This window comes from Tiliqua scincoides, chromosome 3 (genome assembly GCF_035046505.1).
Source record: "Tiliqua scincoides isolate rTilSci1 chromosome 3, rTilSci1.hap2, whole genome shotgun sequence".
Classification (NCBI taxonomy): domain Eukaryota; kingdom Metazoa; phylum Chordata; class Lepidosauria; order Squamata; family Scincidae; genus Tiliqua; species Tiliqua scincoides.
Window position 1 is genome coordinate 54,187,051 of NC_089823.1, and position 26,728 is coordinate 54,213,778.

At 42.6% G+C, this 26,728-nt stretch overlaps 1 protein-coding gene across 1 annotated transcript in view; it reads right to left on the minus strand.

Moving 5' to 3' along the window:
- Positions 1-26,310, minus strand: part of TMPRSS15 (transmembrane serine protease 15) — a 65,160-nt gene extending 38,850 nt beyond the window's left edge. Inside the window, exons 1-11 of the mRNA XM_066621289.1 lie at positions 26,053-26,310; positions 24,724-24,791; positions 23,512-23,663; positions 18,054-18,173; positions 11,832-11,940; positions 8,106-8,215; positions 6,883-7,020; positions 5,126-5,275; positions 3,796-3,895; positions 2,371-2,521; positions 1,395-1,536 (exon numbers count right to left, since the gene is read on the minus strand). Of these exons, the coding sequence (XP_066477386.1) occupies positions 1,395-1,536; positions 2,371-2,521; positions 3,796-3,895; positions 5,126-5,275; positions 6,883-7,020; positions 8,106-8,215; positions 11,832-11,940; positions 18,054-18,173; positions 23,512-23,663; positions 24,724-24,791; positions 26,053-26,310 (1,498 nt within the window). The remainder of the gene's footprint in view (positions 1-1,394; positions 1,537-2,370; positions 2,522-3,795; positions 3,896-5,125; positions 5,276-6,882; positions 7,021-8,105; positions 8,216-11,831; positions 11,941-18,053; positions 18,174-23,511; positions 23,664-24,723; positions 24,792-26,052) is intronic.
- Between the last annotated feature and the right edge of the window lie 418 nt (positions 26,311-26,728).

Below are 26,728 nucleotides of genomic sequence, written 5' to 3' on the forward strand. Positions count from 1 at the left end.
TATATTACTCTTTTTGCATTGTTGCCATCCATGTTATTCTTTGTCAATGCAATGGACTCTTATTAGATACATCTTAGCATTTTCCCTGAAAATTGATGGCATTACCCACATGCATCATCTGCTGTATGCTTTTCAGCATTTAACACAGCACTGGTAGCAAAACTGGAAATGAATGAATTTAATTAAGGCGTCTTTAGGTTCCTGCACAAGTCACATCCTATCAATGCTTTTGCTAAGATTTCCAGTGAACATTGTATCATTTGGTAATACAATTAATGGAAGTTCATTCACATTTTACATAAGTGATGACCTGCAAGGCAACGTCACGTATGAATTTGCATCCATGTGTGACGGGAGTGGGTTGACTTGATTCAACATGGCCTACAATTAATTTTTTCATTGCATTAGAAATGCCATTTTTTCCTTTTCAGAGTTCATCTGCATTGAAGAGTGACTAAACAAGAAGTGACCCTAATGCATGCATTAAACTTACGGTTTTTTTTTTTTTTAAAAGCCTAGAAGGGGTGGGGGAGGGTAAAAAAGGGGGTCAAGATTGTGGGGGGAGGGGTTGTGAGACTTTAGTACTTTGCCCCCACAGTGGTTCTGATTCCACTGTGGACCCCCCCCCCCCCATTTTTGATGGAGAAAAGACCATATGCGGTTTTTGATGGAAGGTTTTCTTCCATTGAAACGAGCATGCGGGGGGGGGGGAACCTGATCGAGAACAGAATGACTGGGGGGACACACAAAGTACTAATGCCTCCCACCCCCTTTCTGAACCCATTTCGTTACATCTCTGTGGGCCATTTGCTTAAAGACCCCTCCCCAAAAAGACTCAGAAGTTTAACTTACAAATTGAAAGTCATATCTAGTTGGAACTTACCTTAGTGTTTAGCTCCATTCCAAGAAACATTCTCCCCACCCTCATGCTCAAAGGTAGTTATCATGAGTCACAAGCCAATTGGTCTTGCTACACCCTACCTAACATCTGCCATGCAGATGGTTGGAAGACCAGCTTGAGTTAATGATGCACGGACAGTGGCAGTCAAGATGTGCTAAATGGGCACAGCCAGTCCATAAAGAAAACCCTGGGCAGACACACAATTCAGAGTTTATAGTAAAGGAATGGTAGATTGCATCAGTTCTCTGCCTAACATAGCTGTACTACACAAGGGGAGTACCATGGTGAAGACACAGTGATAATGACATGCTGGTTCCCGTGCTGCTTCATTTCCTTACTCTCTTCTTCAGAATGGATGTATTCAGCATTACTCTCATTCACTGTACTGATTGCTAGAGATGAAGAGAAGAAGCGGGTGCTCAAGAATCCCAAAATTTACTGCAACAGAGAATAACATACTTTTATGACCCTAGAAAATAATAGTTATACTTACTGGGTTGCTGAGGTGTTGTAGTAACTATGGGAACATGGGTAGGTTCTGGATAAACACTGTCAGCGCAGCCTCCATTGGTCAGACTTATATCATCAAGGGCAATGTCATCCCACCCAAATCTTTTAAAGGCATCGAAAGCAACCTGAACAGTCACAGAAAAATGATGCAGTTACTTCCTGTTTTGGAAGGTCGATGCAAATGCCCCATGTTGGGGGTCTGCAGAAATCACATGCTCTAGTTTTCATAAGCACCCATATCCATTGCCAGTACTCTACACTTGTTCTATACTGCAGGTGGCTATATGACAAGGTTTGCAAGCCCAACTGAGAGCAGTTTGTATGTGTGTATTTTCTGTTTATACAGCCTTCTCCAGTGGTCAGGATGGCATGGACACTGACCATGTGATGAAGCAACTGTGAGCACATTGGTAAGCTCCGCATCACACCAGCATGCTTATGAAGCCTAGCCCCTCCCTGTTCTCTCCCATTCTCCACTGTGTAAAGCACTTTCAATGCTTTAGTAACAGTGGGCACCAGCAGAAAATGCATTCTTGGGCTGTATGCTAGAACTGCTGTTTTGGAATCTTAAGCCCCCTGGTGTGAGTCCCAATAGGAGAAAAATGTTTTTAATTTCATGCATACTTAAGCCATTTAAAATTACTTTTAATTGTTGATCTATTCTGCTGTTTTCATTGCTCTGGCTAAACATTTTCCACGGGTAACAAAGCTGGCTGGCCCAGAGCAGACAGACGTTTCAGTGTTCCAATTGTAATCACAGTGATTTCAACTGCCAAAACATATAATCTGCTTGAACAATATAGCTTTGTGTGTTCTAATAATTTTTTCACAGATGGTACTCAAGACTAAAAGTGTTCTTTTTGCAGATGTGAATGCTGGGATGATGACCAGAAAAGGCCAAAAATTAAATTAAAGGCACTTGGTTCAACATAGTACTGATGATGAATATCTTGACATACTTTAAAATTAGAGGTTTCATTTAGCGTTACTTGTCCAAAATGCCAGTTGTTTCCATAATTTCCTTCTTTCTGGAAAACTGTCTTTTCAGTGTCATGATCGTAAGTGATGTTAATGTTCAGACGATAAACATTGGTGCCATACATGTGATACCTGAAAAGAAAACAGCACACTATCATATTCTATTAAATCAAAATTCACTCAGCCAAGGAAATATAGATTAGCCAAAGGTACAGAACATATCAAATCATAGGGGAAGGGCTTGTATAAAGACATTCAGAAATGCATTTGCGCAAAAGGTTTCAATATACTTTCAGACAACTTGGCAGTTCACTCTGGTATAATGAAGAGTAAAGGCTGCAATGCTATACATACTTACTTGGGAATAGGTCCCATTGGACTCAGTAGACTTTATGTCTGAAAAGACACACATAGAAGTCTGCTGGAAGACACTAAGCAATGAAGTGTCTTTATTTCGGATTTGAATCTTTTCGGACTTTCAGACTTCATTTCGGACTTTCCGGTTTGAATCTTGTCTCTACCATGAACTTACTGGCTGGCCTTAGATAAGTCATTCCCTCCTAGTCTCGACTTTCTTATGGGGATAATAATGCTTATCTTACTGGATGGTTTGCTGTAGGGACTACACCAAGAAAACACCTGTGACATGCTTGGTAATCTCAAAAATCATTTTGCAAATGCTAAACATTGTGAGAAACACAGCATAGTCCTGTTGGGTGGCTTATATTCTCTTTAAATAGCCATTGGGGAGAGCTGACTTGGATTTGAACTGTAGTGAAGAAGTAGGGGGTGTATAACCCTGAATTGATGCACGTCTCCTCCCCCACCCTGAAAGTGTCTGTGAGCCCCAGAAGATGCCATTTGTTCCATTGGCCCCTTTGAGTATTCATAGCAGCATTTTCAACGGGAAGAGTGTACAGGGTTAAATGCCTTCGATAGCCATGCCAAGATTATGATCCAGATCAGTTCCCCCACATGGTTTCTAAATAACCTCCAAGCCAGACAAAGCTGTGCTTAGCAGCATACCTAGTTTGGGCTCAGTTCTCTGTGTTTGTATGTATATTCATCCTTTCTGATTCCAATTCCTTGCATTGCATTAGAGGCCATCCCTTTTGCAACATTTCCAGTATAATTCTTTCCTACTGAGAAGTCTTTGAGACCCAAAAAGGCCATTGGGGCTTTCGTTGTAGTGCATGTCACACATCATTTACTCCTTAGGCACTCCAAACTTTCATTTGTTGGAAAGCTTCCCTGCTTGCAAAAAAACTGCACAACAATTTCACTGCCTTACAGAACTTTGGCCTGTGGCTACTATGTGGATCTAAATTCCATGAAAATAAACTAGACTTTGTTCATGCAACATGTTCAAAGGATGAGATGTCAGCATGAAAAATAACCAGTCCTACCAGAAACGTAAACAGAACCCGTCTGAAGCAGGGACTAAAGGTAAGCTACCAAGTCGAACTCTCAGTGGTCCAGGCATTGTGGGTGTTACAATATAATAACCTGCAAAACAAAACAAATACTATATTTATTATTTAGAAAATTTTTGCACCATTTTCAACACAGTTTTATCATTTTTCTCAACATGGTCAATATAACAAAATGAATAAGAAGATGGCTAGATGCAGATCTCTTGTGTGCTTCCTGAAGCATCTGGTGGGCCACTGTGAGATACAGGAAGCTGGACTAGATGGGCCTTTGGCCTGATCCAATGGGGCTCTTCTTCTTAAGTTCTTATAACTCCCTGGTCATGTGTCTGATATGCAAACAGCCCATTGATCTGTGATAGTGCAGACTGAGCCTAAACAATATTGGGTCAGATTAAGAACAGGACAAAGCTTGGCCAGATGGCTAATGGTGTAAATAGAAATTCCTTGGATCAGGAATATCAGTAACTCTGGTTGGGTCAGTGAAGTATGTTTGCTGTGCCCTGCAATGACAGGTGTCAAAGCCAATAGAGAAACAGAATAGTTATGTGAGAAGTGGATTTTTCATTATGGGAACTCTTGTCTATCTTTCTGCATAAAAATGATCAGGGGAAAAGACATACTAAGTGGTGGCAACAATGTTGACACCTACCACGTACCTGGCTTTTATGAGCTATACACCACCATCAATTGCAGACCTTAATCATGGATTACAACCTAATTTACTTCTCTATGAATGGAATCTAGGAATTCATCGATTTTGCTCATTTTGCTGAACATTTCTATTCTTTCTTGGTTTTGGAGGACTGGGATCGGTGGGGTAGATCCTTGGGTGGAGGGCCCCTGGGGAGAGGCCTCAGAGAAGTACAGGGGGAGGGGTTTTCTTCACCTTGGTCCTCCTCCCTGTTGTGGTTGTTCCAGGCTTGATCCTGGGCAAGGTCAGGCAGAACCCAGACCTCCTGCCTCCTTCTAGCTAGCTAGCTCATCACTGGCCTTCTCCCTCCTTATGAGTCCCTCTCTGACCTCCCCACCCCTTCCTCTTCCTGCCTGGTGAGGCTTAAAGGAAAATCCCCTGGCCCTGCCCGGCTCTATGGCCAGCCTTCTCTTTCCCTCCTCACTGTTCCCCTCTGTTAGCCCTCCAGGTGCGAGATGGACAGGCGCTCTCTGGGTCTCTCCCTGAGCCCTCGCCTCCACTGCCCCAGCCCCCCTGTGCAGTAAGTCAGGGCCCTGATTGGGTCGGGGTCCCTGACATTGGTAAAGAAGAAAGAGCAACAGAAAATGACCATTTTGTTCAAATCTTACTTACCTGACAGATTACCGAATGTGTGATCAAAATCAGGAGCAGTCGTAATGGGAAAAGTGGGGCCATTTGTTCTTTCCCATTCTGCATCATCGACTAAATCTTGACTCCAGTAACAAAAGCCATCTTCAAAACTGCAGTTAAGTTTCTGACTGTCTTGACATAAAAGTTGAATGAAGTGTCATCAAAGGCCACGAACAATGACACCCTACAGTTCAGTTTATCTATTGACTTTACCATGTTTGTATTCACTTCTTTCTGGAGTGGCTGCATGACAGGCTTCTTGGCTCTTTCCCATTTCCATAACATTAAAAATTGTTGTCCCATTCCAGCAAAGAAGATACATACATCAAAGTAGCTTTTATGGTAGTGGACAGCACATGCTTTCATTGCAATCACGTTTGGTAGGCCTTCAGTGTTTGCCACCCAAACACTGAACATTTGCAATAAATAATCAGCCTAGAACTTTTTAGCCATGACTGCATAATGTATGAACATTGTTCAGGAGACTGCTGTACTGCAGCAATGGCTAAAGCCATGCCTAATAATAATAGGCATATTATATGCACTAGTTGATGGAGCAGATTTCTGAATCAAGGCTTTGATCAATTAATCATCTTGTTTTTAATCCACTTAGAGCACAATCCTATGCATGTCTACTCAGAAGTAAGTCCCTTTACAGTCAATGGGACTTACTCCCAGGTAAGTGTGGATAGAATTGCAGCCTAAAGAGATTTAATTCACCCAGGGTGCAATCCAAAAGGCACTTTTGGCCATTGCAAGTCCCTTGTGCCTGCTGAAGAGTGTTGCCAAAGTGCCATAAGGCATTTCTGCAACAACTCTGAAGGGCTGAGGCCAGTCCAGGCCTCACTGGACCAGCGCAGAGGCAAGCTTGCGCCGGCCGAGTCAGGCCTGTGCAGGAGTCTGGGGGGGGGGGATGTGAGGATAGTGAGAATGAGGCGTTCCAGTGCAGGGGAAGGCGGGTGGTGGGTGGGCCTGTGGGTGGGCGGGAGTTGAGCGGGGGCAGGGCCAGGATCCAGCAGGTGTACCAGATCCTTAACCTGGTCCCGGACAGCCCGAAGCAGCTTTGGGTTGCTCGGATCTGCACCACCTCCTGAGGTGCGCCACCACATCTACTTGGCACAGATTCGAGTAGCCCCATTGGAGTTGCTGCAGCATTACCCAGGTTAAAGGGAAGGAATTCCCCTTTCCCTGGGCTGAGCTGTAACAGGTCCCAACCCCACTCTGGATATGGGGCAGGCCAGTCGGTCTCCCCGTGCCAGCGCGAGTTAGGATTGGGCTGCCATTCAGGTAAATACTATACTCTCAAAGCCTTTGATATTTTGAAAGCATGTTTTCTCTTTCCAAAATAATAGACAATAATAATTACATTGCCTGAATCAAATGATGTGTGAACTTTCAGCAATTCTACTAGTGTCTACTGATGAACTAACTTCAAAGCAGTATTCTTCAGAGAATGTCCGTTGTATAGGGACAGTTTGGATAAAGTACCACCAGCACAATTAGATGGGCATCCATGGTTCTGCCCCAGGCAACGGGCCATTTAGAGTTTCATACAAGCCAGATCTAACAGTCTTATAGCACTGTAAAGACTATCCAATTTATTTCAGCTTAAGCTTTCATGGAAAGCTACCATCATGGAAAGTTACCACCCTGGAATTTTGGAACTGTAGCAATGGTCTGTTCCCACTAGTTGCACTACTGCTATGGCATTTTAAAGAGGAGCTACAAAGAATACTTACTGCTTAAATTGCTTGTATTAAATGCAGTGTACGTTGCATTAAAGCCATTAAGATTTGTAGTATAATCTGTAGCAAATACCACAGTGGCTTTATTTGAAAAAATGTGAACTGTACCAGGATTAGTACCCCAGAGGGAAGCTAAGGATGAAAAGACATAAAAGATGTGAAAAGAGGATAATGCTATGTATATTAAAATAAATAGGCATGAAAGGTGGTCAACAGACTATACTTTTACACAGAAAAGATGAGTCACATTTCTGGTAAGTATTCCAGTGCCATTACCCATTTATTTGTGGAAGATGGTTTCTAAGCTAATGTCACTGGCTGCAATCTCGCACCTAGGCAGACTGCTTAAATCTGGGTGAAGTCAAAGCTATTTTAAGCAGCCCAACTGTGAGTGGGTTGTTGCCGTCATGACAATTTGCCACTGAGATGTTTTATGCGCTCACAAGAATTCCAAGACAATATCCTAAAATGCATTGGATTGCCTTGCAGAATCTCAGGATGAAGACAGATAACTGTTTAGAGCAGTGATTTTCAATGTTTTTCATCTTGTGTCACACGGAAAGGCATCAGAATTGTCAAGGCACACCATCAGGTTTTTGACAATTGACACCATGCTGCCAGTGGGGGGGGGGGGCTCATATCCCCATTGACCCTACTAATAAATTATCTTCCCCCAAATTCTTGTGGCACACCTGTGGACCACTCATGGCACACCAGTGTGCCATGGCGCAGTGGTTGAAAATGGCTGGTTTAGAGTCAAGTAGTTGCTTAAAAATACCATATGTGCTGCCTGTTACAAACAGACCAGTCTGACATATAGGCATTGTCCAGGGCCAGCATTAGGGGTCAACATCAATAGGCAGCTGCTGAGACTCACACTGCAGCAGGAGGCCCACTGCTGATGCATCATAGCATCTCACTGCCTCTTTTCCTCCCCTTTCTGAATAACCAGCAATAGGAGCCAGGGGAAGGAACATCAGTCTGTGTTTGCCTTGCTATCTCTTCCTCTGAGTAGTGGTGAGGACTGGGCCCATAGGTTAAGCAAATGGGCAGTCATGACAACAGCAAGGAAGAGGTTGGCCCTTCCATTTAGGAGTTGGGAGAGGGTGAGGATGCACATGTTTGCCATGTGTGCACATTCAACAATGCATTGTACATAGGGTGCCTAGTTGCTCTTAGAATCACAGATTAAAAATTATTATTAAAAGGAGTCCTACCTCTTAACACCTTTGCTAGACCTGTGCCTTCATAAATGTTCAGAGTGTCCACATAGTCTTGGGTTTCGAAAGCACTGAAGGTGAGTTGAATAGATAGTCCTTGATCAACACTTAAAAAAAAAAAAAAGACAAAACATTACGTTATTTAACAACTCTGATAGTTATATACAATGGACATAATTTGTCCATTTATAAGCTGTTTTTCGCCCCCTTCCCAGCTCTTCATTTGCTCACCCAGTTCAGTTTATTATTTTGCTTTCTGGATTACAGTTTTGGATTGTAGTGATAGTTTTGGTTTAATGTATTTGTGATGATTTTATTGTTGTACCTTTGCATTTTAAGCAACGTAAACCACCTTGGAGGCCTCTTCACAGTCAGAAAGTTGGGATATAAGGGCCCAATCCTGAGCTGGGCCAGTGGTGTGCTGACCTCCAGTGCCGGCACTGGGTGTTGCAAACGTGCCATAAGAAAAACCCGTGACACCCTGTGCCAAATCAGCCCTGGCACAAACCCAGTACCACTCAGTGCTAAGCCCAATGCTAGCCAGATGCCTCCTGGAGCTAGGCAAGGCTGCCATACTGCCGCAGGATGCAGCAGTAGCTGTTTTGACATTGCTGCAACCTAGTGGTGGTGCCACCTTTAGAACTGGGCTGTCCATCACTAGAAAAATAAGTACAAAATAAATAAAACAACCCAGAGAAGTGCAGAGTCTGATCTTCATGTACACAGGGGCTCCTCAAGTTACAATCATCTACACTTACAAACTTCCACTACTACTACTACTACTACAACTACAACAACAACTACTACTACTACTACTAGTAATTTGGCAAGCAAAAACAACTTTCACATGGAATCAAGGATTTTAGGGAGCAGGGTGCAGGAAGAGGTGAAAAGTGGCAAAGGCAGAGGGGGGCATGAGAGAGAGAGGAGATGCAGGCAGGTCAGAGCTGAATGGAGAAAAACAGATGAAAGAAGAAGGGAAATAAGGAATACATCATTGTTAAATGGGCTTTCAGGCACTATCCAGGGAACCTAAAAATGTTCCCATGTGTTAAGAGTTCCAAAAAACTTCATCAGCAGTATATCATGTAACATGTGAGAGGACTGCAAACTTAGGCTTCAATTCTACGCACACTTGCCTGGGAGTAAATTCCATTGACCTTATTGGGGCTTACTTTTAAGTAGATATGCATAGGCTTGCCCTTTTAATGGAGTAAAGCATGCATATATTGCTGGGAGCTGAGATTTTCCCAGAATCACTACGAAACATAAATCTAGTACTGTATATTCAGAATTCTTAAAAGACACAAATTCCACTTCCACTATTGGCCTGGGTCATGTGCAGGACCAGATTACCTGAGCCCTTGGTACACAGCCCAGCAAGGAACCCCCATCCTGCAGCACTCTGGCAGAGAGTAATGTGCAGCAACAGCAACAGCAACAGTAACAGCAATGGCTTTTCCTGCCCTCTCCATGGACCAGTTGGAGCATCTGCTAGAATCCCTTGGATGACTCAGGGGTCTCTGAGTAATGTGTCAGGGGTATCTTTTGTGCTGGGATCAGCAACAGTGCAAAGCTCTCTGCTGATGCACACCACCACCACCAGTACTGGGAAGTTCAGTACCTGAACCTCTTGTCTAGTGGGCCATCTGATGTGCATGGGCCAACACTTGATGCCACATCTGCCTAGGTAACTGCAGGTGTATCTACTAAATATGTAAGACCATGACCCGAATTTTAAAATGGCTAGAGTTTTTTTTTATGATGTAATCATTTTATTCCACAGACTTGCATATTTCGAAAATGAGGCAAGGCAGTAGACCAAGCATGCATTCCAGGAGTACAAGTGACATGAAATTGATGTGTATTCAGTCATCTGAATCACACATGCTATGATCTTATCATCTTATTATTATTTAATAAACAGTAGCATCATGTCAGAAGTGCTCCTCATTTCTGTTGTGATGTCCTCTTCCTCCTTTTATAAAAAATAAAAATTAGGAATGCTTCAGGATTTAAACATGAACTTCAGAACAGCCAAGCTGTCTTGAATTTGCCCAATTGTTCTTCTTCCTGGTTGCAGTTCCCAAAAGGTATCAGGATATGTGTTTGACCACAACCGTTTCAACATGCTTGTCTGAGTCAATTTGGAAAGTGCAGCAGAGCACATATTTTTATGCTGCCTGTAATCATTTCTATTTATTCCTTTGTTAGCACTTGCATTGAAACAAGAAGCATGAAAATGGTATCTGACAATAAAAGAACTCAGGAAGAATGCAGGGAAAAGTAACTCAGGAAGGGATACTTGGTTAATTTAATATGATGGAGTCAATTGACCACAACCAAGTTATTTTTCATTTATTAAAAAGAATAATGGTATTATATATCTTTGCTCAGGAAACAAGCACAAAATTGAGAAAGGAAATTGAAAAATCTGTGTAAAAGCAGAGATTAATAAAAAGGAAGGATTCAGGAAAAAAGGCAGATAACCTTGGTTCTGCTTCAGATTAATTTTTGAAATGTTACCTTCCTCTCCAATGAATTCTTCCACTCAGCAGAAGAAGACAACAACATGTGCAGGTGCACAACAAGTTAAGGTTGTTAGGAGAGGCCAAGGAGTGTCAGGCTGTAAGCAATTTGTTGAACGCTTCCAGAGAGTTTTTGGTCCCCTTGCCTCATCGTAGTATGCAGCATGCATTTCATTGGCATGACTGGATGCTGCAGCTTGGCAGGGGATAAGGTCTCTTAGAGGAAAAAAGCCATGATGATAATTGGTTTCAAACAAACTGGCTCCCACATTATGGGTGATATTTCTGAAGAAACAATATGGACATCTTGCGGAGATAGGGATGCCAGAACTGCAACCTGGGGATCCTCATTGAATGTATCTTGAAATTCTCACTTGAATCAGGCCATGAGCAAGCTATGGCTTTTTTCACCTATGACCTCCAATTACTTTTGTCCATCTCTCTCACCTGCTTGCTACACATCATAAGAAGACCATCATAAGAAGAGCACTACTGGATAAGAACACAAGTTTGTTTCATTCAGTACCCTGTTTTCCACCAGATGTCCAGCAGATGCTTCTAGTAAGCCCCCAAGCAGGTCATGAAAGCTAATAGTTGTCCCCCACTGGTTTATTACACTTGGAAGTCTTTTTCACTACAGAAGGCAGGGATGTTGGAGAGATGAAATTACTGTAGGCTCAGGAGAAAATGAGTGAGAGGCACTGCTTAAGTTCAGAGCTCATCTGAAAAGTGCAGGAGGAAACTCAAGGTTGTGACCTGCTCACCCAACATGGGAGTTATTTTTAAACCTCCACCACCCTTGGTAAGGATCTCTAATCAACTATCTATTTGTATGCACTTGCTTGCCATCTGAACTGGGTGGTTTGCTTCACAACAGGATGCAGAAGAAGTAGATCACTTTGCATGCAGTTGCTGTGAGTGGTTTGTTACATGAAGACAGGCACCAGTGGTATGCATTTAAAGTGGTGCCCCATCCATGGCTGCTTTACTGTGTCCCTAAGCCCTGAGCAGCTTATCTGAAATGCATGAAAATTTCATAAGGCAAACATTATATCTAACATTAAATGAAGCAAATAAGCAAAGTGGTTAAGATTTTCATACAGAATGAATCTATTATTTATTTATTTAAAAGATTTCTACCCCGCCAAGTTGCAAATAAACTCTGGCTACCCTAGAATATTGTGAAGCCACTTACTGTATAATCCATTGACAAACAATGTTTGGAAGATAGGGTTCTGGATAATGAACAGAATGAAAAGACCCAGAGGAGCCAGTCAGAATAAATTTCCCATCACAGGGTGTAGCTGTAAATAAATAATCGTCATATTTTCAATTAATTCTGACTCAAAAAGACAGCATTCTAGTCTCTGACTAAAACAAAATGACTTGACAATGTTTTCTAACTATTTTGTCCCTCTAATTCATTGGGGTAGGGATTCTTTCTCAGTTTAGAGACAAGCTTGGTTAAATTGGCAGCTAGAAGTACAGATTCCATATTCTTCATTTTCAGATTTATTGAGGATGTCTGGAGGGAAGCAAGTTTCTTGTTTTCAGGAGTCTCACTTCTCCTGTGTGCCATCGACATTGATTTTCTGTAGCTTGAATAACAGAGGATAAGATGGATTACATTGCCGAGCAGGCAGAGCCCTCCTGCAACCATCATGCCAAGGCAGCAGTAGTCGCCCCATGGTTGTTGGACTCGCCTTCCAGAAGGTTCTCTAACCACTGCTTTTGACATTGTTGCTGGTATCAATATCTTGAAGGACTCTAAAAGGTTCGCTTAAGTAAAAAATCTTGCTAGTACATTTATACAAGAGACATGAAGTTCATGTAAATCCCCCCCCCCCCAATATGAGGTAAATTCTTAATGTGGTGTACAACAATTTGTGTGATGTTGGACAAAAGCCACTGTTTTGTCAAGTAGGATTGTAGCCTCCTTGGGGCCTCCTTTCCCGCCTATGCTGAGACATTCCAGAATGATCTTCTAAGGCAAATGAAAGCCAGTAGACAGCATTTTTCACCCAGCAACTGCTGATTCTTTCCCTTCCAATTTTTCTTTGATTCAACGACACTTGTAGCCCATGTCATGGCAAATCACAGCCAATATGAGGCTAATTTATGTTAAAAATGCAATTCTGGCAACAGGTAGCTTCAGGCATCATACTTGCCAGTAACTGTATATCATTATTAGAGATTGCCATGACGAAGCATGCCCCAAGAGATTACATTTTGACTAAGGGTGCAATCCTAACCCCTTATGTCAGTGTTTTCCATGGGCATTGTCTGGTTGTGTGGAAAATGAAATGTACCTTCTCTTCTGTGAACAACTTAGGGCACAATCCTAATACCTTATGTCAGTACTTTCCAGCACTGGTTTAGTGGTGCCAATGGGACATGTGCTGCATCCTGCAGTTGGGTGGCACTCATGGAGGTCTCCTCAAAGTAAGGGAATGTTTGTTCCCTTACCTCAGAATTGCATTGCCCTTATGTCAGAGCTGGAAAGCACTGACATAAGGGGTTAGGATTGTGCCGTAAGTGTATATCTCTGTATTATTTAGATGTCTCACAGGTTTTTCCCTCCAGCAACTCAGAAGCTTAATAAAAAATAGTTTAGATTAACTACATTTTTCTGGAGGGTTGTTTTTTTTTTTTTTTTTTTTTGTGGTATTATTACTGACTGCAGTTCAGTTCATCAGTAGTTCTCATTTCCAGCAGTTAAATTAAGATATGGAGTGGTGGGTATCACTTCATCCCATTGTGATTTTTTCATGAATACCAGGTTTGATATGTCTCCTGTTGCCTACATTTCAACTGAGAAGTTAATTGATTTCCCTGAACAGAGCATCAAGAAGAAACTCTTAGAATTATATTCTTCCTGTGTTGGGTCCTTATACCCCTTGCGTATGCTGAACTCAGTCGCTCCAAAGGGAATTATAATGGGGACTGGATCTTGTCTGGCCTAGTTCTTTTTAAAGTAAAAGGTTCTTTTGTGGGCAAAAGTAGTAGTTGTAAAACATTCAGAAATCACAATGTAAAATTCTACAGAACTTCGCAGAAACCAGATAATTTCATCTGCTATGCTAGAGGTGCTGTCACACTAGAAATGGAGCATGAGTGGAGCACAAGGAAGTTGAAAACTTGGCATTCAATCTAAGTGACTTACATAAGAACATAACATAAGAACATAAGAACAGCCCCACTGGATCAGGCCATAGGCCCATCTAGTCCAGCTTCCTGTATCTCACAGCGGCCCACCAAATGCCCCAGGGAGCACACCAGATAACAAGAGACCTGCATCCTGGTACCCTCCTTTGCATCTGGCATTCTGACGTAGCCCATTTCTAAAATCAGGAGGTTGCACTTACACATCATGGCTTGTAACCCGTAATGGATTTTTCCTCCAGAAACTTGTCCAATCCCCTTTTAAAGGCATCCAGGCCAGATGCTGTCATCACATCCTGTGGCAAGGAGTTCCACAGACCAGCCACACGCTGAGTAAAGAAATATTTTCTTTTGTCTGTCCTAACTCTCCCAACACTCAATTTTAGTGGCTGTCCCCTGGTTCTGGTGTTAGGTGCGAGTGTAAAGAACATCTCTCTATCCACTTTATCCTTCCCATGCATAATTTTGTATGTCTCAATCATGTCCCCCCTCAGGTGTCTCTTTTCTAGGCTGAAGAGGCCCAAACGCCATAGCCTTTCCTCATAAGGAAGGTGCCCCAGCCCAGCAATAATCTTAGTTGCACTCTTTTGCACCTTTTCCATTTCCACTATATCCTTTTTGAGATGCTGGGATCCTTTTTGAGATCCTTTGAGGTCCTTTTTATTCACCATTGGATAGTATTTCTGCAAAAAATTCCACTGCAGAGGTCTGGTGGCATCAGTGTCCAGATCAGACACTGGCTGAGGATCTACCTGACCAGGCTGATCCCTGAACCCTCAATACCAGTGGCAGTGTATCATCAAAGGAAGGGGCAAGGGTGCCATGGAGGATTGGACTGTTAATTATAGAAACATGTTACCTTGTTTGTTTTGCTCCAAAAGAATGAGTAGGTGCTCCTTGGATGAGTGCCAAGGAGTATCTTAAACCAATCGATACACCTCCACTGAAGGGCTGTTGCTCTCTTGTGTTTTCAACTACTACCCTAAAGCTGCTCAGGAGAGATCTTGTTAGATTCTGGACCCCCACCTCTGCCTCTGTCCAGGTTTTTGTTTCTAGTCACACAACAATCCATGTAGTCATTCTGGGCTATTCAGGCCCATAATTCTTTGTTCTGGCTACACTACCCCACCACCAAGACCGTGAATTCAGCCACTCTCACATTCAGATTTACCCCCTGGCTGGCATCTTTGCTCCAGGGAGCAGAACTGGGGCATCTTTGCCCCAGTATCCGCAGCAGTGTGGCACTGGTATTAGAGGATCAGAGGGTTATGCTGTCATCCTGTCAGAGCTAAACACTTTTTTTTTTCAAATGTGTGTAGAAAGCAATCCTCACAGAAGTAGTGAAGTAAAATTAAGTTGTCTTGGTCACATGGGCCTCTATGCATAACCTCTGCAAGTAAAAGGAAACTATTCAAAACAGCTCCTATATACTGAGTAATAGGTTGGCAACCTTCAGTCTCGAAAGACTATGGTATAAGCCTATAGCACCCGGTATTCGCAGTCGGTCTCCCATCCAAGTACTAACCAGGCCTGACCCTGCTTAGCTTCTAAGATCAGACAAGATCAGGCATGTGCAGGGTAACAGTTGAATGGCCCATTCCTAGCCACTCTGCATGGTAATGGCCCTCTAGCTCAGGGCTGCTGAGCTTATTTGATCAGAAGAGCCAGAAATGTGCCATATATGTGAAGCATAACAAGTGGGAAACCCTGGCCTCTGAGCGGCCCGCTTGGAGGCAGGCTGTGCAGCATGGCCTTTCCCAGTTTGAAGAGACACTTTGCCAACAGTCTGAGGCAAAGAGGCAAAGAAGGAAGGCCCATAGCCAGGGAGACAGACCAGGGACAGACTGCACTTGCTCCCGGTGTGGAAGGGATTGTCACTCCCGGATTGGCCTTTTCAGCCACACTAGACGCTGTGCCAGAACCACCTTTCAGAGCGCGATACCATAGTCTTTCGAGACTGAAGGTTGCCAATACATACAATGGTGATAATGAAACCAAGCTTAATTTTTCCACTCCGTGTATATGAGATTTTCAGGGAATGCCATTCAAGTGAATGTCATTTTAAAGCTTAAACACTGAAAAGATATAATCCCCTTGTGTACTGGCTGAGCCTCTCTCTTCCTTGAAAGAACACTTCAGGCAGTGGGTATTAATCTTGGATCATAATCTTGAGATATTACAAAAGGGACTCCATTTGTGCTTCATCTCTTAATTTGTTGATGGTTAGTATATAATTAATAAATTCTCTCCTAGAGCATTTTAAAAAAAACAAAACGTGACAATGTTGTACAAAATATAGGCTCCAATGTCACGGGAAGAGGCATTACATTAATAAGTTGTGAACAGGGCAGACGGTCATAATGCAACAATAATACTGTTGAACTTGTGTCATCAGCAGAAACCTGAAATTTGTGATAGCAAAACAAGTACATATATTGTTGAGGATAATAAATGGCAGAGGCAAATGGTATCAGAACCTGCAGTTTAAGCCATTTCTGCTCAACGCTGCATATATGCAACAGGGATAAAATGTGTACACCTGTGGGCTGGGAAGAAATGTGTTAAATTGATGCTGCCATCTTTTTCTATGAATTTTATCACAGAAGTGACAGGCAGTGGGGAGAGAAGTCCTTAACTGTTTCCTGGAAGGCAATGATTTCAATCAAAATCATATACCTCCAGCTAATTTTTCTCTGTGGGGAAAAGGTATGGGAACTGCATATCGTTCTCCACCCAAGTGGGAAAGAAGTTGAGGAGGATTGTTTTGAACTGGGAAAAGAGTTCACTAGGTAAGAGTTAAGCATCATTTAATGTTTACTCTGAGGGCCTTCTTGAACTGAGGGCCAGATGGTCCCTTCCTGGATCTATTACACAGGCCAACACACATTTTGCTTCCTTAAATGTTACACCAATCCCTGTGTATACTTGGGGTGCTGATTCCAAAAATGGCATCTGTTTTGCCCTATCACGTCATAAGAACATAAGAACAGCCCCACTGGATCAGGCCATAGGTCCATCTAGTCCAGCTTCCTGTATCTCACAGCGGCCCACCAAATGCCCCAGGGAGCACACCAGATAACAAGAGACCTGCATCCTGGTGCCCTCCCTTGCACTGGCATTCCGACATAGCCCATTTCTAAAATCAGGAGGTTGCACATACACATCATGGCTTGTAACCCATAATGGATTTTTCCTCCAGAAACTTGTCCAATCCCCTTTTAAAGGAGTCCAGGCTAGACATATAAGAACGTCTAGTTTTGGAGAAACGGCATAGCCTCTTTAGTGAATGGTTCAAGCAGCTTCCTCATGAGGAAGCCTACACCATGGCTTCCTCATGAGGAAGCTGCTTGAACCATTCACTAATGAGGCTATACTATATCTCCAAAACTAGACATGATAAGGCAAAACGGATGCCATTTTTGGAATCGGCACCCCAAATTCATATCAAACCACCATAAAGTATGGGAAAAACTTTTCTGACCCTCAATTTTGTAGGCCTGTGTTATCAGCTCTTGGAGGAGACTGCCTGGTGACTTGTTCGTATACTAAGAGCTTGCTAGCTTTATTCGTCTTGGAACACATCCAACTTGTTGTTTTTTGCTTAACTTGCAGGGATTTTTAAGCTTGCAGAACATTAAAAATGCCACACCTGCAGTCTAAAATGGCACAGTCACTGCACAGGTCAGAATTCTACCACCTCATTCTGCTGCTTGCACAGGAACTGGTGTTCTCTGGTTTGCTGCTACAGTCATTCTCAGAGACCATTGCTTCTAAGTATTGATGTCATTGTGCTAGTTAGTGCTTGCTTTCCCATCCCCAATTTTTTTTTTTTAGTAAGATGCTACGGCTATATCTTCAAATCCTTAATCGAGTTCCTTCACCAAAGGAAATGCAACATTAAATTATCATATTACTAAATTGGTCCAATATTAAATCAGAACAACATTTGATTTCCTATTTCAATCCACTGCCATGGATATATTTCGCGCGGACGTGCGCTCACAGACACACACCCCATAGGTGATTAATTATATACAATTCCTTGGCAGAACAGACATATTAAATTTTCCAAAATAATAATTCACATAAAATAAGTTATACGTTATAAGACAAATGTGTGGCCAAAAACTCAACTGCAAGATTTTTTTAATAGGTTAAAAAAATATTGCATTGCTTTCTGTACTTTTTTAATAGTTCACAAAATTGAGAGGTTCAAGGAAGTTGAAAGGATAATTGCAGATGCTTAAATTCTTACCACATGTTTTTTCATCTTCATCAGAACCATCTGGGCAGTCCCGCATTCCGTCACAAAACAATTCTTTTTTAATGCAACTTCTGCCATCAGCACAAGGTTCATAAGGAGGTAAACATTTCTCTAAAAAAAAAAAAAAGCTACATTGTGCAGAAACGCTTACTTGCTTTTAACTTCCTAGAAATTCAGAAGCACATCCCTGAACGATTAAAGAAGACACAAATCTTTCTATGGTATATAAGCAAGACCCTTAGATGCATCTCATGCTATGTTCTAACTAAAGACATGGATGCAGGACCACTCACTGTTTGTGACAAAGAAAAAAACACCATGCACACATTGTCTCAGAAAGAAGACCCATATTTCACACAACTGAAGTTTCCACAGAAATGTCACAGAGTGTACCTTGAGTATTTCATGGTTATTTGGTCCCCTGTATATATATTTTCAGGTCTGTACCTGAGTCTATAACACTTCATGCATCTGATGAAGTAGTTTCTAGTTCATTAAAACATTAGATATGGCCCAATCAAATTTGGCCACTGGGCTGCCAGAGCCTGTGTTCTTTATGGCTGTTGTGCCAGTGGCCCACCAGTGAGCCCTGGTGCTGGTAAATCAGCTTGAAGGACAGGTGGGAGGCAGGGGATGGGTGGAATGGGGTGGAGACTGGGGCAGGGAAGGAGTGGATCAAGGCAGGAAAGAGGACATTATCAGCAGCAATGCTGCTGCCAGTATCTTATTCCGCTTCCCAGCCTTGATCTGCCTTCCTGGGTTCACTCAGACTTGTGCCAGCAAAATTGTGAGCACAGGTCTGTGTAGACCCAGTGGGACAATGAGCAACCGAACAAATGTTATCCAGAGGCATAACAAATGTTACCTCCAAGATGCCTCCCTGCAGGGTGCAGTGTGTGCTCCAATTGCATGGCTGCATCAGTGGGGGCAGGGGGATTTAGGGCCCAATCCTATCCAATTTTCCAACACCAGTGCAACTGCAATGAAGCCCCAAGGTAAGGGAACAAATGTTGCCATATCTCAAGGAGGCCTCTGTAACCGCTGCCCCACCACAAGACGCAATGCATGCCCCATTCGCACAGATGCACCAGCACTAGAAAATTTGGAAAGGATTGGGCGCTTAGTTAGTCGTGGGCTGAAAATTGCCATCAGAATCTTTGTTTTGTGTTTGCAGGCGATGGACTGACATGGCTATTCTTCCAGGGTAAATCTTCAAAAGTGCTTCTAGAGTTTTTCATTTTATCATAGGATAAAGGAAATAGTACCAACCTGAGGGATTTTTTACTGCAGGATGGCTACAATCTGAAGTTATTATTATGGTTTATACAGTCCAGTTAGTGTATATGACACTTGACAGAATGCACACAAAGTTATGTTCCCTGGATCAAAGGGAATCTTACAATTACAATTTTAGTATTAAAATTTAGATATGGAGAAGGATATGGAGCAGGATGATGTCATCACCAGTTACTTCTGAGTTGGGAGGCCAGATGTGATGCAACAAACACCAGTAAGACACTCAGGGTGGACAGGGGCGCTATTTTGAGTGAAGAAAAGCATGCTTTGGAGTTCTAGCCACCGAACCAAGCCTCCTACCACTGTTTGTTGTGTTGCATTCCTGGTCTTGCTGCCAGGTGGCAGAGGTCCAGGGGTCCCCTGAGTACCACCAGACACCACTGGTTGAGAAACACTGCTCCAGAATGCTTTGGAGTCACAGCCATTAACAGTTAGCTGCTAAATACTCGCTATCTGCTTCCTGCACAACTGTAAGTATAGCGTTCACTTTTATCAGCGGTTTGTAGTACCCACAGGGGAGCAGCAATGTATCCCCTGTGGATATGGAGGGCGGCCTATACTTCCACTTAAGTGCTGATGTACCAAACTGGGGCCAAGTCATATTCCTGTCCATTTCCTTCCTGGAGTTGCTAACATATGAACCAGCTGTGGTAGAACTTCCCTTTGACAATTAGCTCCTGGCTCCCTGATGTTTTTGACAAGCCAAAAGAATAGGCCAGGTCAAGCCATCATTTTGTATTTCTGACCAGCTGGTAATTCTATTCTCTTACAAATGGAGTCTAACCATTTAGACACCATTTGGAAAATACTGGATATTTTCCAAATGGTACTGGAACATGTGACATAATATTAACTGTTTCCAACCTGAGTACATTTGCAACTTCCTCTCCAATCCATATTTTATTGATGGACACACTGATCTAGCTCAAGCCATTCAACAGCTATTTTGTAGAACCTGTGCATGCATCACTGATAAATGCTCAAAAGAACCTTAGGGGTATTTATTCACCAAATAAATACTGAAGAGTCTTGTAACACCTCAAAGGCGAACCAATTTATTTCAGCAGCAGTTTTCAGCAGAAACTATATACTGCCAATTAACCTGGTGCTGAAGGGAAAGGCTACAACAGCTAGTTCTAAAAGTAGCCCCCCTATTAGAGAAAATGGATTGGGACATGACTGTCTCTTGCCCCCAGTTCAATCCTTGCAACCTTTCAATGAAGGCATCTGTTGAAATAAATTGGCTCATCTTTAAGGTTACAAGACTAATGTTTTTGCTGCAACATACAGACTGGGTACCCATGCTATGGAAGTTTTAATCACATATATCACTATCTTTTGGGGGAAAGTTTTGAACATCTTTTATGAGTCACTGTGTAGTATTCTCTCCCAAGCATTGATTGGTGTGAGACCACATTAGCTGGAACAACTTAATAGGATTGTTTGTCCTCTTGAAATTCTCTGAGTTCTGATATTGCCACTGATGGAGATTGATCATCCTTGGACATTTGAACACAGTGCTTTATGAAGCCAATGGGAAAACAAAAACTCATATTGGCTTGCAAAAAACACAGGAGCCCTCATTTTATTGATATTAACAATAGTGCTTTTATAAAGGATGTTTAATTCCTTTTCTCTCTACTTCAGAAAACTAAACCACAATGCCATCTACTGGAGGCAGAAAATGAATCCATTTTAAAATGATTCCTTCAACTCACATTTGTCTTTCCAAGACGGAACCACAAAAATATACCCAACAATCAACCTTTTTGAAATTTATATGTTCAAAACATGTTCATTTCCCTTAATGTTGGCATAGACCAGGGGTGCTCAAACATTTTGGCAGGAGGGCCACATCATCTCTCTGACACTGTGTCAGGGGCCGGGGGAAATATGCATGTCAAATTTGAATAAATTTACATAAATGAATAGCTTAGAGACGGAGCTTATATGAGTGAATGAATTTTTCAGGGCTTATTAATAATAACCTTGAGAACTATAATACCAGCATGCAAAGAAAACACATGAGAACTATGAACTATTAATGTGGGTGGTGGAGCTGATGTCTTGAGCCACTAACACATCAATAAAGTCCAGGATGGGGAGAGAAAAATTATCAGAGCCATTTCTCTGTCTCCCAGCATCCCAAACACCCCCCACACTAGTAAACTCAAGCAGCACATGGAAACAACCCTATTTTTCTATCTCTCAACACCCCCCTGCCACGTCCACGACTCCTAAATTGGCACACGTTCCTTCCCATTCAAAAGCCCCGCATCTTCTCCCTTCTCACCCCAGCATCATACTCGCACTTCTGCAGACCCTTCCCATTCAAAAGTCTCATGCCTCCCCCCCCACTTTCTCCAGTATCAGCCCAGCTTCCCAGGAGATCTTCCCATTCAAAAGTCCTGCACCTTCTCCGCCTCAGCACCTGCCCATCCCCGACACAAAGCACACTCACTGCAACAGCATTCACCAGTCCCGTACCTTCTCACCCTGATCCGATGCTTGGCCTCAGCAACTTCTCCTATTTGGATGGGTGGGGCTTCTGCAGAACTCTTGCAAGAGTGGAAAAGCTCTGCAGAGCCTGCCTTGCCCTTGCTGCTGCCGCTGCAAAGAGCAGTCGCATCGGGCCAGCGAGGACTCCAGCTGGTCTCCAGCAGGCCGAGTGCCCATTGGAGATGGGGAAGCTCCCTGGGGGGCCAGACCGGGGGTCCCTGCAGGCCACAAATGGACTGCGGGCTGGGGTTTGAGCAGCCCTGGCATAGACCAATTGATCATATACCATTGGGTATAGTAACTCTGTTACTAAAAGAGGTATATTAGTATTATGTTACAACACAACATACTTCAATCCTTTTAGAGAGTTATAGGAGAGCAGCCTTAGGGCCCAATCCTATCCAACTTTCCAGCTTAAGTGTAGCCACACTGCAGCCCCATGTTCCCATACCTTGAAATGCACCATAGGATGCAGCGCACACTCCTACTGGCACAACTGCACCAGCACTAAAAATTGGATAGGATTGGACCCTTAATTTACAGCTCACAATGAACACACTGTGGATATAAACACAGAGGGAAAAGCATATTTTTTCTGCACCTATAATTCCAAAGATACCAGAACATTTGATTCACAAATCCACTTTATTACGTCTTACACTATTTACTAACCTGAGGTTGTCAAAGGACTATCTGTCCTATACGTTTCCAAACCTAAAAAATAAAAGAAAGTTTTTCTTTTAAAATGGGAGGAGATTCTGACAGAAACAAAAAATTCCTCCTGTTCACTGCATAGTTTTTATGCAACACTGTGGGAAGGTTTGACAGCAGGGGGCCATCCATTCTTTTGTCAAGGCTGCCCTTTCAGCTAGTGATATCATTATTTTATCTTAACAAACGATTTACCTCTGTTAATTATATTAGGTTTCTACATGGGTAGGCCTACTCACAGACACTAACCTGGTGTGGTTGAGGGTAGATTTGCAATGTCTGTGGAAACAAAACATCAGGCATGATTTCTTTGAATGCTTTCTTGAGTTTTTTGTCCCTTCATCAGTCCTGCTATTCTTTCATGGTTATTCATTCTTATCAATGTATCCCTTTGGATGAAACAGATTACTATAATAATGCCCCCCCCCGCAACTTGGAAAAGCCAGTACTACCGTTCTGAGTTTCATCAAGTACCTGTAAGAGCCTTAAAAGAAAGTACAGAAGAATTACAGATTTTTTAGGCGAGACCAGTGCAGTGATGCTTCACCGGATGCAAAGTTTCCGTGTTGGGCTCAACACCCGACATGGAGGCTTTTGATTCACTTCCAACCTTTTGGTTGACTGTGAAGCAAGTAGCCCCACTGCGGGGCTACTCTGTTTATAGGGGGGAAGGGGACAAAAGTTCCCTTCTCCTGAGGAGCCGGCGGCGGCTGCCCAAGGTTGCGCACAGGATGTGCACAGGATGCTGCGGTAGCCATTTTCTGCGCTGCCGCAGCCCCACACCCCAGGCAGCTCAGGATTGGGCTGAAAGACAGCAACAAAAAGATTTGTTGATAGGAGGGGGGAGGCACATCTGGGAAGATACCATTGTTGGACCAGGAAGCAATGAGCATAATCAAGCTAATGGCATGTTTCAAGGGCTTAAAAACAAAATTACGGTTACCTGTTATTGCTATGCTATTTACATCAATGCTGAATGTCTGCAAATGGTCACTTTTGTTTTCTTCAATGCCCAAGGCCAGTTCATCCTTGATTGTTTCATCAGGCACCCATTGTACAAAGAAAAGGTTGAAGCCTGTAATAATGCTGCCATTTCTGCCAAACAAGAAGTACAAAAAATAATACTAGCCAAAAAGAACACGGTGTTATGACTGGCTATCTTGATTACTGTGAATAGACCCATCATCAAGCAACTATGTGTTTGGCAAACTAATATGTTTAATATGTTTTTAACTGTGAACCGCCTTGAGTGTCCTTCACTGGACAGAAAGGCAGGATATAAATTTCAAAAATAAATAAATAAACTAATAGAGGATCAGAGATTTTAATATTTGTTGATGTCAAGAAATGTCACCCCAGACTTTGCATCACATGGTGGAGGTCAGAGTAACAAGTCTGAATTTAGAAACAGAGAGAAAGTAAGACAGAGAGCTGAGAACTTCGCTGTTATTGACTAAACCTAAAGATGCCTTGAAGCACAGTTGTTGTTTAGAATTCAGTGGTGGATAAGATGTTCTGACTTCTTTTGGAGTTTGTTTGATGCCAAGAAGCTCTGTTGTATATTTGTAAATAAACAGCTATTACAAAGACACCAAAAGTCTAAATCCCATGAAACCCAAATCTTATAATAAATCCTACATTCTGTACGTCTTCCTTGAACTTCTCACCTCTTAGAAAAGAAGGGAGCAGGAAAGAGTCGAAATAACAAAGAAAGGAAAATAGTCTTAGCAGGATTATCATCATTATTTTTAAGGATTTACTTCTCTGCCACTTGGTGCTCATCCAGAGCTCTGGGTGGCAGTTATCTGCCCTCCTCCCAGCGCTGGCTCAATGTGGGCTCATGCTGAGCCAGCGTCTGCACTGGCCAGGTGGTATGTGTCACAGGAATGTCTTACGGCATTTTTGCAACACTGCGTGCCGACACTGAGCAGCGCACCACGTTCAGGATCGGGCCCTAAGTTCATTGCAGTTTACTGTGCTAATTGTACCAAAGCTTAAGAAGAACGAGGGATGGGTACTTAATATTCCTCTATAATAGTGTCATTAAAATTTGGTCTGCAGTCCTATACACAGTGGCACATGTACATCAATCATTTCAGAGATTCTTCTTTTGCAATGAGTTAATAAATAACTTTTGAATAAATAAATTAATCACCTGAACTGCAAAACTTGACAGCTTCTATATTCATTCTGAAGTTTGCTTGATTGAAAGATATCATCTACCTAGATGGGAAAAGACATGACAGAGAGAAAGCAATTGTGGCAAAACCTTTCCCAAGACTAATACCAATCAATGCTTATATTCACTCATGAATTTCACTGAACTGTTCTTTAGAGGGTGAGATGATTAAAAGGAATCACTGGCTCTTAAAAAAAAAAAAAAAGGAAAAAAGAAACCCTGAAGAGATGATGCAAATTCAGTACTTCACATGTTGCTTCCACACCAGTTTATGGTTTAGAAATGATCCCCCTGAAATAATCTGCAACCCAATCCTAATGAAATTCCCTGCACTGATGCAGTGGTGCCAAAACATCTTGCACTACACCCAGTGGGGAAATTTTGCAGACTGAAGGTACCCTTGAGATAAATTTGTCCCCTTGCCCTAGGGAAAGCCCCAACTATGGCAACAGGTCTATTTGGACCTGCACCTGCTAAACTGTTGGCGCAAGTCTGAGTGGATCCATGCCAGCGGATCTTGCTCAAGAAGGGAGATAGCATAAGGCATGTGCCAGCGCCACCAATCCTACCCCTCTCCTGGGCCTGATACGCAACTGCCTTGGCCCTGGCTCACCCCAGAATGGTTTGTGATGCATTCTGGGTGAGCCAGGGACAAGGGGGGAGGGTAACACAACCTGAAAATGGATTAGAGGAGCACAGACAACTGCCCTGCAACCCTGAAAATAAAGTTATTTAGCAGTACAAAGGTGCAGTAACATTTTCTGACTGATTTCCACACTTTTAAGCATTTTAAAAAGGTATCCTTGGCATCCTGAGTGAGTCACATCTGTGGATACTGGGGGCGGATTGTATTGCATATCCCTAATATTCTCCCCCTTCAGCAGGACTCACATCATTAAAAAAAAAAAAATTAAAATTCTTGTGTTGAATGCCCTATAGAATGCCCTATAGAAGTATAAATTACCTAGGAACTGAACCAATATGTATCAAAATCTACTATAAATACCCTTAGTTTCCTGATCTACTCATTCCTTTCATTTTAAGCGGTTGGTCCTCTCAGATTACAGCAGCAGCTATATATGCTTTAGTCTAAATACTTCATTTTACTGAAGTTGTGATACATGCTGTTAGAAGCAGGACTTTTACAGCTAACCATGCATGTCCTAGAGAGGAACTGTTAAGAAGTGAATCTGCAACACGTCTATTACAATCCTTAGCTATGCAGGAGGGGAGATACCTATGGAATTGATACTGGCAGATGCCAGTCAATGATAATTCAGTAAACAGGCACTGGTGGATCCTTACCATTTGCTGGACATCAAAGGCAAGGGATTTGAAGGCCACTGATGATCTGTTCAGCAAAGATGCGCTGAAAGGTGCTCCTGACAGGATCGTGAATGTGCCCCGGACTGCATGGCTGTTTGTACCTGATACAGCTGGAGAATTAAAGGAAATATACAGCATGGATAAGTTGCTCTCCTTTTTCTTTTTGTTTAATGATCTTTGCAAAATGACTGGCTTCAAAAATGGATCCACAGCATCAAGGTAGAAAGCATGGTCCATGTTACAGCATGTTTTATTTACTTCATTATTTAGTGTACTTCCTCCTTGGTGTGGCTGCACCAGTACTTCCGTATCAGCCTATAAGGAACACCGAAATACCTGCTTGTGCTGCCTTATACAAACTCTGTAGTCATTTGTCCCATGCAAGCCATATACTGGCTATTTTCTATAGCAAGAGAAAGACTATGAGTGTCTTAGAAAGCAGAACAGAGATATGGTGTCAGCCACAGGAGACACTAGCTGTGCTGTTGGGCAAGGACTTGGATGCTTGTTGGCTATGCTGCTGATGCATTGAGCATCCGGTGTCCATCTAGCTCAGTATTGTCTGTGGTTTCAGACAAGGTCTTTTCCTTGTCCTATCTGGAGAAGACAAGGATTGAGCCTTGGATAGTTTGCATGCAAAGCATGTGCTTTGCCA